Source organism: Lagopus muta, chromosome 2 (assembly GCF_023343835.1).
Source record: "Lagopus muta isolate bLagMut1 chromosome 2, bLagMut1 primary, whole genome shotgun sequence".
Taxonomy (NCBI): Eukaryota; Metazoa; Chordata; class Aves; order Galliformes; family Phasianidae; genus Lagopus; species Lagopus muta.
The window spans coordinates 29,420,185-29,435,552 of NC_064434.1; the positions used below are offsets into that span (position 1 = coordinate 29,420,185).

General features: G+C 45.3%; 2 protein-coding genes across 2 annotated transcripts; one reads left to right on the forward strand and one right to left on the reverse strand.

The window, feature by feature from the left end:
* Positions 1-924: 924 nt before the first annotated feature.
* CGAS (cyclic GMP-AMP synthase) lies at positions 925-7,860 on the reverse strand. The gene is made up of 5 exons (XM_048937252.1): positions 7,359-7,860; positions 6,462-6,684; positions 5,567-5,812; positions 4,180-4,282; positions 925-3,091 (listed from the first exon to the last, which is right to left on the reverse strand). Exons 1-5 carry the CDS (start codon positions 7,761-7,763, stop codon positions 2,752-2,754), a joined length of 1,317 nt encoding a protein of 438 aa, XP_048793209.1. The 5' UTR covers positions 7,764-7,860; the 3' UTR covers positions 925-2,751.
* A 98-nt stretch (positions 7,861-7,958) lies between these two features.
* MTO1 (mitochondrial tRNA translation optimization 1) lies at positions 7,959-15,127 on the forward strand. Its single transcript, XM_048937017.1, has 12 exons — positions 7,959-8,167; positions 8,251-8,450; positions 9,343-9,460; positions 10,090-10,379; positions 11,162-11,274; positions 11,405-11,595; positions 11,860-11,990; positions 12,569-12,773; positions 12,853-13,024; positions 13,516-13,634; positions 14,124-14,281; positions 14,462-15,127. Exons 1-12 carry the CDS (start codon positions 7,972-7,974, stop codon positions 14,672-14,674), a joined length of 2,106 nt encoding a protein of 701 aa, XP_048792974.1. The 5' UTR covers positions 7,959-7,971; the 3' UTR covers positions 14,675-15,127.
* Positions 15,128-15,368: the final 241 nt, after the last annotated feature.

Sequence of the window (15,368 nt, forward strand, 5' to 3'; positions counted from 1 at the left end):
AACTTCTTTACAGAAATGGTGGTTAAGCACTGGAATAGGGTCCCCAGGGAGGTAGCTGAGTCACCATCCCTGGATGTGTTTAAAAACCATTTGGATGTGATGTTCAGGGACGTGGTTTAATGGAGGGTTGTTAGAGTTAGGGTAGTTAGGTTATGGTAGTAGGGTAGTTAGGGTAATATGTTTAGGGTGTGGTTGGACTTGATGATCAAGGTCTTTTCCATCCTGAGCAATTCTGTGATTTTATGGTAGGTATTTTGCCTTTTAAAAAAAAAAAAAAAAAGGCAGGCTAAAAATATGGACTTTGCATGGCTTCTTCTAAAAATAATTATAAAAATAATAAAGCAAAGCAGTTCTGAAGTGCTGTGTATTTATCATTCTCACATCAGTACCAGGAAATGCTACAGTCCTTTCCTAACGTGTATTCAACATAAGAAAATGAGCTGAACTCTCCAACTCTGGCAATGTCAGTCAAGCTGAATGTTGGTTTTGATAGCCTTTTAACAGGAAGGGTATCCTCTTTGATAACGGATTGAAAAGGTGCATTTCTTTCCATGCAGATGTTCACTGGTACAGTAACTTTCGTATGCTGGTTAATTTTTGCTTCTCTTGCCAATTGCAATGAAAAGCCTTTTTTCCAAAGCAATTCTGAAGATGTGGGAAAGATCAGTTAATTCAGGAAGTTAATATGGCTTTTTTTTTTTCCTTCCCTAACTTGAAGTCATGGAATTCATGTCTGTGCAATTAATTATTGCAAATTCTTACATATGTTCATAGTATGATTTGAAGATAGTTTGAAGGTGATGGCTGCATTTATATAGGAAAGACAAATACTGTCACAACCCATGAAAGGAGAGCTTTGGGGACTACCTGGCCAGTAAGCAGATAGAGATTGCAACGGTGAATTTGAAGGATTCTATGGTACACAAGGACATACAGTGGTTGTTTACTAAGGATTCCTGTTTATTGCAGAAGAGCACAAATCACTACTACCAGGAACGCTCTAATTGGTATGGCAAATAAGTATGTATTAAAGCTGTTACAGTTATTACCAGGAAATGAGTTTATGTGTATATATGTACCAAACACTAAAGATACCCACTAATAGCAGCAAATAGTAGAAAGGCAATATGAGGTAGGATAATCAGTACACAGCAGCAGAAATGATTTGAGGATTATTAATCTCAATCTTAACTATAATTATTATGACAATGAAAATACTTCTTGATTGCAAACTTACCAAGACTGTAACAGCAAGCAGACATGATACGTTATACTTACATACCATAGTTTATCCTAAGCATAGCTCAGATAACATAGAATAATCCAGGTTGTAAAGGCCTTCCCTTGGGAGCCTGTCCACAGGGAAGGTATTTTCAACCTGGATTTTTCTATGGTCTTCCAGGGCCTGACCACCTCTGGTGCAGACCTTGTCCCTGACCGACCCTCCAGCTGCCCCTCCCCTGGCGCAGCTCCTTGCCGTTCCCTCAGGCCCCGTTGCTGTCACAAAGAGCAGAGCTCAGTGCTGCCCTTCTGCTCCCTGTGAGGAGCTGCAGCTGCCATCAGGCCTCCCCTCAGCTCCTCTGCTCTGGGCTGAGCAAACCCAGGGACCTCAGCTGCTCCTGGTACACCTTGCTCTCCAGACATTTCGGCACCTTTGAAGCCCCTCTTTGGATGTTCTCCAATAGTTTTGTCTTTATGTTATGTGTCTCGTGCCACACCAACACACAGTGGGGCCATCCCTTTCCTCTCCTGGCTGGCAGTGCCAGGCCTGATGCACCAGTTTGCTCTTTTGGCTGCAAGGACCCTCTGCTGAGTCAGATTCAACATAAACCTCCAGATCCCTTTCTCTGGGTCTGCTTTTCAGCCTGTTGTTCCCCAGTCTTTACTCCATCTCACATGCAGAATCCTGCACTTGCTGTTGTTGAACTTCATGCAGTTGATGATTGCTCAGCTCTCCAATTTGTCAAAACTTCTGTATGACGTCTCTGCTCCAAGGAAGTCAACAGCTCCTCCTAATTCCATATGCCTAGTAGGCATTCGATTCCTGTATCCAGATCATTTATAGAAGCATTGAACTGGCCCCCAGTTTAGGCTTTGATGCTTTCCTCACTGCAGCCACCTTTCAGGTAGTTGTAGAGACCAACAGGATCTTCACATTTTGATTTCCAGTCACTTCACCAGCTTCATTGCTCTTTCCTGCACACACTTGAGCCGCTCAATTTCTTGTAGAATATACATATTATATATATATATTTATGTAGCATGAGCATCTATATACACATAGGCATATATACACAGGTGTACACACATACATTGAATCTATGTGTGTACCAATGATATCTTCAGGATGGCACTGGTATGAGGTATTCAGCCTTGCTTCAGGGATGTCTGTGTTCCTAGGCTCTGTTACAAGGCCGAGTTCTCAGGCCTGGTTCTCTTGCTCAATTTTTATGCTGGCAGGTGCCTTCTTTTCTGTTTTAACCATCATTCTATGTTAGAATTTTTCTCATTAGAGTCAGGTTACTTTTTTAACTGTTCCTATCAAATATTAATTCTAATGTCCTGGTTCTCCTAAGGAATATGACTAAGCAGTGTAACTGAAACACAATTTTCTGTTAGTGTTCTTGATTTGTTTTGTATCTCCATAGTATCAAGCTACTAAGAAATAATATGAAGTGCTAAACTTAAGCTTTAAAATATGCAAATCTACTTTACTTGCTTTCAGATAGTAAAAAAAAGTATTTACAATACCTACACCTGGTGAAATACTGGGAATCCATTGTTCAACTGATAGTTTATTTGTCTTGAAAGGAAGTCATTGCTTGTTTTATCATCCAGGCTGAGCAAGTTGTATTGGGGAATAAAAAAGTGTGGCAGCTGAGAATCTTGCAGACAACGCAGAAAATATTCCAGATATTTCTGAAAACAGTGTTCCAGGTTTTCATACTGCCAGTCCGTGTCACTTGGCCAAGTGACGCATGAATGGAAAAAGGCAGTTTTGACATGATATGAACAGAATTTGTCCAATTCTTTTGCATGTTTCATTTTGAGTCGCTCTAGAAGATACTTCAGAAGTTTGAGACAATCTTTCCTGTTAAATAAGAGATAATTGCGTACCTTTAGTAGTCAGTTCTAAACATGTATTTTAGATATTTAAATACACGTTATAAGTAAAGCAATTAAAATATTCTTACCGTAATAGATCATTTTCAGTAAGGTTTTGAATAAAATCTGAAAATAAGTACAGCAAAAAGGTGGATATTCCTATCAGTACTGCACACGAAGGTAGACTAGCAGTGAAAGATTTCTCCTGTGAAAAATAGTTTTGATGCATGAACCACTTCCACTGGTGGCCACAGTGGCACAGGAATACGAAGTGTTGATCAGCACAGTGCTTGGACGATTATGATCTTCTCCTGCCGGTGCTACCAGTATAACGTCAACTTGGAGCACTGCTTAAGATTAAAGCTGCACTTTGGGTTTGGATTTACACTGAAGGCACTACCAGTGCCTTTCCATGGCACTCTGTGAGGTGAAGAGGTGTAGTTCAGTACACGGCTAGGCAAGGACGCAGCGTAGCTCATACTACTCATAAAGCAAAGATTAAGAATTATGCATTAATACCCTTCTGGCTTTCCTGATTCTGTAAACCAAAAAGTGGTTTTGCCATAAAGAGCAGTTTTACCATCTGTACCTGATGAGGTTTTGGTTTTACTCTTCAAACAAATGTGGAACCAATCTTTATTAGAGTGAAAAATCACATTTATCGATCCTGATCCCACTCAGTTCTTTTCTCACCATCATTTAATAAATTGCTTTGCCACAAAGTGTAATTTGCTTATGAAGCTGAGTCAACAGACTGTGGAGCTAGTATTTCTGAAGATGACTGATTTGGGGAAAGATTATTTGGCAAGGCGCATCTGCTTGTTTGCCAGGCAAATCTGGAGCATAAATCTGCAAAGTAATTTGTTGCTTTTTTAGCAAATGCACGTCACATGTGTTCAGTGGGCACATGCAAGCTTGTACTACTCTGGAACAGTGATGCAAGAGTTAGTGATTAAAAGCCATATTCTCACTCCCTATTCTAAATAATTACTCACTGACCAAATTCTTCAATGTTAAACTGAAATAGTGCTGGACAAACTAGCTTAAAGCAAAATATTCATATGAGATACCAACCTACAACACTTCACTCCATCAGATTCACAGCATGTCTTTATGCTGCCATGGTTGTTCAGCATGGCCTTCTCGATATGCGAGAAAGAGAGTCGCCAGGTGTTTCCTAAAGGAGTGAGAAGAAGACTTAAATAGTTACACAGCAGTAAATATTGGTGTCTGTATCTAGAAAGAAAAAGAACAACTCTTAATTCATCAATTACTACAATTAGTTCCTTAATTTCTCAACCACTTCATACTAACAAGATTGGAACACTATAGTTACAAATAACTGTGTAGGCCTGTCTGGATGCTTTCTTTATATTCTCAAGGATGTTTGGGTTCAGTTTTTTAAATTAAACTTAATTCTTAGCTTGCCTGAATTTGTTGCATGTGATTTGGGGAATAATTGTGCTACCTATAGAAATCTACTGCTGTTCAATTTCTGCTCTGTGTTATTAAGCCTTACTGCTTAACCATTCTGGTTTTGAGTAAACTAATCTTGAAGATCGGTTTCAATTTCTCTGTGCAAGCAACTGAGATTATCTCAGCTAACTCTTGTAAAGCATTTCTTTTTATTCTTCTGGGAATGCTTGGAAACAGTGATTAATGCAGCTCGGCCCCCTGTTTTTAAAACATCACCAATCATTTTTTTCTTCCTTACCTAAATCAGACTGTGTCCCTGCCTTTTTTGGTTTGATTACTGTTTGCAATTAATTTTCACTGGGACAGAGAGCCTAGCAGAGCAGTGGTGGTGTACCTGGCACTGGTAAGGTAAGTGTGCTAACTAAAAAATATACCCAGTTGCCAGAACTGTTTCTGCTGGAACTACCAGTTCTTCTCATACAGTGCCAAGCTGGGATGTTTCTGCAAACTAATACAGGCATGGTGAGAGTGCTCTGGGGGAAAACAAACAGCAGTCATCTTGCAGCCATACCAAAGTTCAGTGAGGAAATAATCTATCTTCAATAGTTTACTTCCTGTAGAAGTATAAAACTTATGTATAATAAGTGCTATTTTCAGGGATGTTCTGAGTATTTTTATACACCTCCTTTAATTTTTTTCTTTACAAAGGAGTGGATGCTGCTGTTCAGTACAGCACTACTACAGGAAAGATACTCATCTGTCTGATGGAACAGATTTAAAATAATGCTGTTAGGGCTGGTTACTGTACTGTCTGTAGTGCAGTTATCAGCTTTAGATTTCAGCACAGGATAAGCACTGTCACCAGGCTGGTTAAAGAGGGTTTTCAACGATGATCTGGATGTACCCAGAATAAAATAGAGGTCTGTATCTTGAAGGCAGAATACTGAACAGAATCTGGATACCCTTTTTATGGCATTTATCAAGTGGTATCAAGTTGCAGAGAAAGTAATTCTTAACTTAAGCTTCTTATCTGTATTTGAAGTACCTCTTAGAAGCTTTTCTTTTTTGTTTTGCTTGGCCACTAAGTAAATTGGTTTATGTCTGAACTCTCTCCTGACTTTTCTTCCCAGCCAGCATTCTATGTTGAGGCCATCCTGTGTGCTGGGAGGCCAGCTCTGCTGAACTTCCAAAGCCAAGATAATGTCCAATGATATTTCTGCTGGAGGCTTTTTGATCTGTAGAGTTATTGCAGGGCTTCCAGGCTTTTTCCTTTTCACAGTTACTTCCACATCTAGTAACAAAAAAGAAAGTAATCTTTTTTCATAACAGAAGAAACACTTTTTGGGAGTTATTAAGATATTTACTGAATAGGCATTTGTAAATGGTCAGAATCCTCAAGCATTTTATCCTGTAGGATTTGTGAAATGAGTATAGTGGGGTTTTTTTTTAATAAAACAGTAAGGAGGCCAGCTGAAGCCTCCCTCTACAAAATAAGAAAAGCTCTTCTTTCGTGATTTATTTTTAATATTTTGACTCTATTTTAGATGTCTTCTGTAGACTCGGTAATGCTTTCTAATGAACAGGAACGACTAGAGAATGTCAGATGACTGTGGAAAATGTTTAGATTAGAGATTTGTCCACAACTTGGCCGAAGGCTTACGAGGATAAGAGCACCCTAAAAGGTAATACGTTTTATGGGTAGCTAAGAAGTAACATTAGATAATGCATTATCTGACTCAAGTAATGTAATTCCTTCTGCTGCTCTGGTGTATTTGTGGTGATTTTTAGAGTAAGTGCTCAAGATAACCGGAAGCGAAACCTCATCTGCCCCTGCTATGTTGCCATGAAGAGATAAGCGAGGGGAAAGTTACATATTGCATATGTGGAATGCAGGTGCATTATTAGCGTTCCTGAGTGAAACCTGATTGCACAGTACTTACTTTTAATGTGTTTTACTTCCTCTTTAATAATTCGTCTCAGTTCTTCAAGCATTTTAAAGGCTGATAATTTTCCATCTTCATCTAGAAACCTATTCAAATACTTCTCTTTTGGATTTCTTTTGAATGTTAGATAATAATAGGCTCCAGTGTCATCACACTCATGTAGTTGCAATCTTGTGACAGGCATTACAAGCATGATATCAAACTCATTGGGTTCAGATATCTGCAAAGGACAAGAATACATGCATCAACTTGGGTTGTAATGCCTTTAAGCTTTTCAGCTAAAGCTGAAGCTTTACCTACAGCTGCCTGCATGTATTTTCCACAGCTGGAGTGAAACATTACCTTCTTTCTGATGGATTTGTATTACCAGAATGATGTGCATTCATGTGCAGAAGAGCAGTTTACTGACACCGCTTCCCCAGCGGTCACAGCTCCAAGCTGCTGGAGGTCAAGCAGCCATTGAGCACCACCATCTGGTACAGCGTCACAACCACTCCCCTGTCCTGTGACCAGCCATGGAATCACAGTATCCTTACAGTTGGAAAGACCCTGAAAGGTCATCTAGTCCCACTGCCCTGCAATGAACAGGGACACTGACAGCTAGAGCAGGTTGCCCAGGGCTTGGCCTTGGAACTGCAGGGCCGGGACATTCATCACCTCCCTGGACAACCTGTGCCAGTGCCTCACCACCCTCCCTGTGACAGACCTTTTTCCTTATATTCGACCCAAATCCTACCCTACTTAAAGGTAAGGTTTAATTAAACCATTTTCCCGTGTGCTATCAGCCTCTGCTATAGGCTCCGTCCCGTTCTTTCCTTTATAGCTCCCCTTCTCCAAGCTGCCCAGCCGCAGTTCGCCGGCCTCCGCCCTAATCTGCGCCAGCCCCGCACGCACCTTGACGCGCTCATAGTAGCTGCCGGCTCCCAGCCTCCCGATGGAGCCGAAGCTGCCGTCCCTCCCTCGGACGGCCTGGATCAGGTGTGACACGACGTGGTTCACCAGCCCCGACGCCTCCGACACGTCCTGCCGGCCCAGGCTGAGCTGCGACAGCACCTCCCGCAGCCGCGGCCCGCCCGCCGCCCTGCTCCGCGCCGAGAGCGTTCGGAGCACCGCGGGCTCTCCGCCCTGCGCCGTACGGCGAGGCACGACCGCGCGGGAAGCCTCGTCCGCCGGATGCTCGCCGGCCGATGCTTCCCGCGCGGTCGAGCCGCGTCGGGCGGCGGTGCCTCTGCTCCGCGAGGAGCGAGGCTGGGCCGCTCTCTGCCTCCGCTGCCCTCTGCCCGCCGCAGTCTCCTCCATGGGCCTCCCGCACCCACGCGGAAGCGAGCGCAACTTGGCGGGAAGAGGAGTTCCTCTTCCAGGCAACGCCGCAGCTCTCGGGAAACCAAAACTCCCGCCAGGGAACGTGACGAGCCGCCGCTAGGGGGCGCCACGCCGCGCTGCCTGTCGGGCGGTACGCCGCCTCCCGCCCGCCCAGCGCTTCCCGTTCCGGCCTCCTGCCGCCGCCATGTTGGCGCGCAGAAGTTGGCGCCGCCTGGCGCCGCCCGCAGCCCCGCGGTCCGAGAGGCGCCGTGCAGGGAGCGCGGCCCCGCGCTACGAAGTGGTGGTGATCGGCGGCGGCCATGCGGGGACGGAGGCGGCGGCGGCGGCCGCTCGCGGCGGGGCCAGCACGCTGCTGCTCACGCACAAGATCGGCACCATCGGTACCGCCGGGGGGCGCGGGGCCGGGCGCGGCGCGGCCGCTCGCGGCGGCGGTGCTGAGGGTGTCCCCGTGTGCTTGGCGCAGGAGAGATGTCGTGCAACCCCTCCTTCGGCGGTATTGGGAAGGGGCACCTGATGCGGGAGGTGGACGCCCTGGACGGGCTGTGCGGGCGGATTTGCGACGTGGCCGGGGTGCATTACAAAGTGCTGAACCGCAGCAAAGGTCCGGCCGTGTGGGGGCTGCGGGCGCAGATCGACCGGCGGCGGTACCGGGACGGCGTGCAGGTGGGTGTGCGGCCTCTGCGCTCCGAAACTAACGCCTCCTATTTACTGACGGGGAAACCGTAGGAGATGCAGAGAGCACCGTAACGCTGTTTGATAGAGCAGATTCTCAGCTACAAAACGTTGTTTTTCAGCGTGGTCACCGCCACTAGCTTTGTGTTTTTGCTAGCGGTGAATAAGAGGTGACCCACTGTGGCTGAAACGCACCGCTGTGCCCACATCCACTCTTTGGTCTGCTTAAATGCAAGCAAATGTCGATGAATGTCAGTGAGTACCGTTTTATCTACGTGGAGCAGTTCAGTGACACACCTTTGTTTCATACACGCTTCCATGTCAGGCACCATGTTGTCAGACTGCCCCTCTGCTGCCATCTGTCACACAGCAACAACATGGAATGGAATCTTGGCGGGAAGGTTCACCCTCTTCTGCCATACCACCAACATCTGCCTCTGACGTAGTGAGCCAGCATAATAAGCTAAGAGGCATTGCTTTCAGGGCAGCCTTCGTTTGAAAAAGAGATGCAGCCAGCGGTGATGTGGCTTCATGCAGAGCAGGATGAGGTCTGCAGGAGCACTGAGGTGTGGAGCAGTGCTGCACAGGATGGTTGCAGCAGTGTGTGCAGCCCCGAGGCCGCTTAGAAATTAAAGTGCTAATGTGGGGGGTCTGATGTTACTTTTTGGGCGTACACCAGCTACCAGTGGGGATATCTGTGTGTTACAGTTGGGTAATAACAGCAGGATGGGGTTAAAAGAAAGCCAGGAGTGATGACTGGTTCTAAAATGTGGTTTTAGAACAAGGGAAGAAGTTGACGGATGTGTTAGAAATTGGTGTGGTCTGGAACTGCCCAGATGTTTCAGAACTTGCCAGATTTTTGTGGTAACTCCTTTCATGACAGAAGGAAATCCTGAGCACACCCCTGCTGACAGTCCGTGAGGCCTCTGTGGAAGACCTTCTCCTGACAGAGCCAGAAGCAAACCGCCCTGGGAAGTGCCAAGTCACAGGCGTTGTTCTGGGTATGTGTGGGTACCACAGTGAGCAACCTTGGGCACTGTATGCTAAGAGTAGCTGCAGGTTAAATGTGTCTGATTCATCTGTAAGAAAGGTTGTTGAGCCAATAGAGGCACTTCAGGCTGACTGCAAGTTAAACTGTGTTAACATCTGTAGCACAATGGAAAACATCACTGGATTAATTGGGCGTTCAGAGGTTGCATGAGCTTAATCTTCCTCAGACTCATGATTCTGAATTCCATGCTGTGTTTGAGATCTTATTTGGCAAACAGAGTGTGCTGCAGATAACACTTCTGTACAACAGTGTCCTGTTACAGTGCAGTCTCATGCCTTGTTACCTCTTGCTGATCTTGTAAACAGGAATTCCAAAATAAGGACCTGGTCAGGAATATTATTCGGGAGCGGAACTTCTTTGTTTGGGTAAAATGCTTGGAGGAATAAAGAAAAAAAAGAGTTACTGTACACTCTGCTTATTGCTGTTATTGCTGTTAACATTGATGCTATTGAAATGCCAAATAATAAGAGATGCATGAGCCCTGAGTAAACAGCAGCAATTTAGTTTGGAGCAGAACCACTAGAGTACCAGGGTTTCAATGACAGTAAACTGTGTGCATCTCTGAACATGCTGTTTCAGGGGATGGTAGCACGGTGTGTGCTGGGAGTGTCATCCTGACCACTGGGACATTTCTGAGGGGTATGATCCTCATGGGGCTGGAGACTCATCCTGCTGGGCGCCTGGGAGACCAGCCAGCTGTGGGGCTAGCCCAGACTCTGGAGAAACTGGGATTTACTGTGGGCAGGCTGAAGACTGGGACACCACCCCGCCTGGCCAAAGACACCATCAACTTCAGTGGTCTGGAGGAACGTGTACCTGACAACCCTCCTGTGCCCTTCAGCTTCCTCAGCAAGGCTGTGTGGATCAAGGTGGGATAGCACATGGTAGGTGCAGGGGTAGATGGGCAGTGGACTGGGGAGGTGGGAAGTGCAAGGTAACATAGAGTCATAGAATCCTTAGAGTTGTAAGGGACCTTTTAAGGTCATCTAGTCCAGCTCCCTTGCGACAAACAGGGACATGCATACCTAAATCAGGTTGTCCAGGGCTTGATCCAGAGCTTATAGGAATTGCAGTAACCTTTTGTAAATGGGGAGCAGAGAGGTGGTAATATCATTTGAAGTCCTACGTATTTGTTGGAAAGGTTTTAAGGCATTGAAGTGTAACATTTGTTACTGTTTTGAACATGTCTGTTAACTCTTTTCCAGAAAATAATTGTAAAGTATTCTACATAGTGTTTTTCTTTCCAGAACATGAATTTACTACGTCAGTTGCAGGATGTTGAGAGGTTTCTTTAGTCTTCACCAAACTCTTCAAACTTCAGAGCTTTGAATTCCTCCTGCTAATGTGAAAGGGTGTGTTACTTTTGTAGGAATGCCCATCCCATGATTAGGAATGCATTTCATAGCACAGAATGCAGATCCCTCACATTCTCAAGTTTTGTTCTTTTCTTTGTCTGTTTTTGGGTATGTTGCTCAGGTTCTCTGATTACTTCTTTTCTGTACAGTGGGTAAGACAGCACAACCCATCTCTGTAGCAACTGAGAGCAAGTTGTCATGAAAAAGCCCTTGAAGATCCTCAGAACAGAGTTGTTCAGTGAGAGAGCAGGGTATTGTGACTGGATTAATTTACAGTGAGTTTTGGCCTCTTTCAGCCAGAAGACCAGCTGTCATGCTACCTGACTCGCACTAACCTGAAAGCTCAGCAGATTGTCCTTGATAACCTCCACTTGAACGACCACGTGAGGGAGACAACAAAGGGCCCCCGGTAAGGATGTGGCACCATATGAAGCTCTTAATGGTATGAGTCTCTGAAGCTGTGCATCTCCCTTGCTTTGCCTCTGGAAAACTACCTTTAATCTACCTTAGATGATGCTTATGGCTGTTTCCTATTGCAGATACTGCCCCTCTTTTGAGTCAAAGGTGCTGCGCTTCCCAAACCGTGAACATCAGGTCTGGCTGGAGCCTGAAGGCTTGGAGTCCGATGTCATTTACCCCCAAGGCCTGTCAATGACGCTGCCACCTGAGCTCCAGGAGCAGGTGATCAGGTCTATCCCGGGCTTGGAGAAAGCCAAGATCTTGCAGCCAGGTGAGGGGGTAAATAATTTCAAATCTATTTTTCACATCGTTATCACTTAACAAAGAAAAAAAAAAAAGATTTTCCTTGGAGTCTAGCAAACCAAAGTAAATAAGAAAGAAAATTATTTCTTGAATGCAGGAATTTCTCCTTGGTTGTTTCTAGATTGTAAATAAAAGTCAATAACCTAACTCATTTTGTCCCACTGATTGTCTTTGCTGATAAGTTAGGACCTTCCATTTCCCTCATTAAGGTCTGTCTTCTTGTTTCTCGTAGGCTATGGAGTGCAGTATGACTTTTTAGACCCCCGTCAGCTGACTGCTTCTCTTGAGTCTCGTCTCGTTCAGCGGCTCTTCTTTGCAGGCCAGATAAATGGCACCACGGGCTATGAGGAAGCTGCAGCTCAAGTGGGTGAATCAGATGGCATTTACTCTGTGCTCAGAAAGGGATGTTAACTTGCTGTTTGTCCTTGATACGCATTGAAGCAGGCCTGTTTTGTGCTAATGAGTTGTTTTTAATTCTGTAGCTCATCAGAGTTGCACAGGTATCTGCAATTGAGTTACCAATGTTGCAGTAACAAAAGCAATTGTAAGCTGTGACACATACTGCTGTGTGGAGTCTGTGCAATGGGTACAATTGCAGATATGTTGGAACATGTTTCTTGTCACTAGGCATGTCAGCAGGGGCTGAGTTCTTCAGACCACGGTAGTATTGCATAGAAGAAACTGCCTAGATTACCAGCCTGGACTGGTTGCATTCCCAAGGTGAAACAGTACTTAGAATCATAGAAGATCTCAAGTTGGGAGGGACCCACAAAGATCATTGAGTCCAGCTCCTGGCTCCGCACAGCAGCACCCAAAAATCAGTCCATATGACTGAGAACATTGTCCAGATGCTTCTTGAACTCTGGCAAGCTCAGTGCAGATGTGCAGATATTTCAGCCTTGAAGGGACCAACAATGGCTTTTGTTTTGCTTTCTGCCCAGGGCGTGATTGCAGGGATCAATGCTTGCCTACGGGTCCAGGGCAAGCCCCCTTTCATTGTCAGTCGCACCGAAGGGTACGTGGGTGTCCTGATAGATGACCTTACAACTCTGGGCACCACTGAGCCATACCGGATGTTCACCAGCCGCGTGGAGTTCCGCATGTCCCTCCGGCCTGACAATGCCGATGCCAGGCTGACCCACAGAGGTATATCCTTGTGATGACTCTTGCCATTTGCTGCTTGGTTGCAGACCTCAGTCTCATGTGCTATTGTCTGTCTCTGCAGGCTTTGAGGAAGCTGGGTGTGTGTCACAGCAGCGATACGAGCAAGCTGTTCAGATGAGGGCTGCTTTAGAAGATGGAATTGCAACACTAAAATCCCTTCAGTTCAGTGTGTCCAGATGGTCCCATTTGGTACCAGAAGTTCCCATCAGTAGCAATCGAAGATCACCTCTCAGGTAAAGGACACAACCAAAGCTTTCTTGTCTGACTGTGCTTGATCATCTGGCTGGTGGCTTTGCTTGTGTACATCTTTACTGAAGTGGTCAGTATTACAAGATTCCAACTTTTATCATCTTCATACCTGATCTTTGCTTGTAGAAGTAACAGTACGTTGGGGTTTTTACTGCTCCACATCTGCTAGCACTGGTTTAGCCTCTTAAAGATAGTACTCTGGCCCATTCAGTGCTTGCTGTCTGTACTGAGCATGTCACCAAATGGTAACTGTTCTGCTTTGCTGGAAGCTTGATAAAGCCCCCTCATCAAGAGCTGAACTGCTCTTACTTGTGTTGAGAGGAGGTAGCAGGGAGGTGAGCCTGGCTCTGTAGTTGTTCTGGTCTATACTGTACTATCCTCACTTTTAAAAGGTTGAGCTGGGAATAGCTGTAATGTGTCTGATGCTATTAACTGTCTTCCCTATACTGTAAAATCTTACTCATGTTCTCCACAGTGCCTTTGACATCCTTCGATATCCAGAGGCCAACATGGAGATTCTGGCAAGGGCTATCCCAGAGCCCCTGAGAAAGCTTGCTGAATGGAAGGAGCTGTCAGAGAGATTGAAAATAGAAGGTAGAGTACAAGAGTTATGATCTGCTAAGGATTGTTCACTAGGGGGAGAGCCAGCCCATTCATTCCTGTGTGTTTCATTTTGTTTTGTTGATCTGTGAAGGGAAGCACTGTTATCAGAGTTGTGCATGTATTGCCATAGGCCACAGTTGTGCTTGAGCACCTGAGTTTCACTTTGTGGAGTGAGATCAATTATTTGTATTTGCTCCTGGGTTTTTCTTCTTCACCACTCTATCAAACAGACCATTCTTTCCTGGAATAAGAGCAAAAAGCATCTGTGTATCTTAATTCTTGTACCAAATCAAAGAGTATGATTTCTTCTGAAATACTATCAGTTAGGCTCCTTAATCTGTGAGGCTGGAAGCTTCCTCAGATATTTTGATCATCTTGGTGGAGTTATCCGTTCTGCTTCCAGGAGTTTCTACAAGTGATTTTTTTCATGTGAACACTGTCTGAATCTGTCTGTTTCGTTCCCCTGACCCTCCACCACAGCCGCTTACGAGTGGTGCGTAGTCAATCAGCAGCAGGAAATAGAAGAAGTGCGTCGAGATGAAGCCCTCCGACTTCCAGAGGACATAGACTACTTTGCTATTGATGCGTCCCTGTCAGCGGAGGTGCGGGAGAAACTGAACTCCAGCCGTCCCCAGACGGTAAGATACTGGGCCACAATGAGGTTGAATAGCAGCAAAATTCCTCCTGTGTATTCCCAGGGGGCATGAAGGGGTGAGGAGGTGCGAGGAAAGCAGTACCCATAGGTTTTGGTGTCAGTTCTCATCAGCTTTAGAGTCTAGGTTTGTTTTAGGCTGACTTAGTTCTGTTTCTGTTTGCAGATCGGCGCAGTCAGCCGCATCCCTGGAGTTACACCGGCTGCCATCATTAACCTGCTGAGATTTGTGAAAGCAGAGAAGCTAAAAGCGTTTCCTCAGACTGGCAAGTATTTGCCAGGGAAAACGTACTTGGAGAAAGCAACTTCCCAAACATCGATTTCGGCAGAGATTTCTGAAGAGGAGCTCAGCAGTACTTCTGTTAGAACACCTTTGTGAGGTGTTTGTAGACAGGCAATACATCTTGTGCTGGAGTACATGGCAAGACCAGCTGTGCTCGCCCAGAGTGCTTCATGGATAAAAATGATGTTGGATGGAGCTGTGAAAACACAGGAATTTGCTTGTTCAGAAGATGCAGATGGTCAGAATGTGTTGTAACGCATCTTGGAAAGGACTGAGTTTTGCTCTTTTGAAATAAGTAAGAAATATTACCATGCTCAACCCACTTTAGCACAAGAGGATTTGAGCTGGAGCGTGCTCTGTTGACTTTAGCACTGGTGTTTATTGCTGTGCAATGGCTACTGTTAAATGGTTTAGTGTGCTGTTAGCCAAGTGGAAACTCGGCTATAACAGCATGAGCCACGTGAATAGTAAACTGATGTAGGAGGAGATTGAATGTAAGCAGTGTATTGTGTTGTTTTTTTTTCTTGTTTTCTTCAAAAATTAAATAAAGCTTGTCTTGAAACTTGCTGAAGACTTTGGTTGTCACTTAACAAACTAGAAATTGTCTCTGAGCTTGCATTTACTTGCAATAGAGCTCCAGCAATTCATTGGGCCACAGTTCACAGCAGGTAAGGTACAGAGGTACTGCAGGGTTTGCTGCAGCACCAGTGAAGGCAACTGGAGTGAGACTGCCTGCTTAGGCCAGGCAAGGCAAAGGCTGTTACAGACCTCTGCTGGAGCTGAGGCTCTG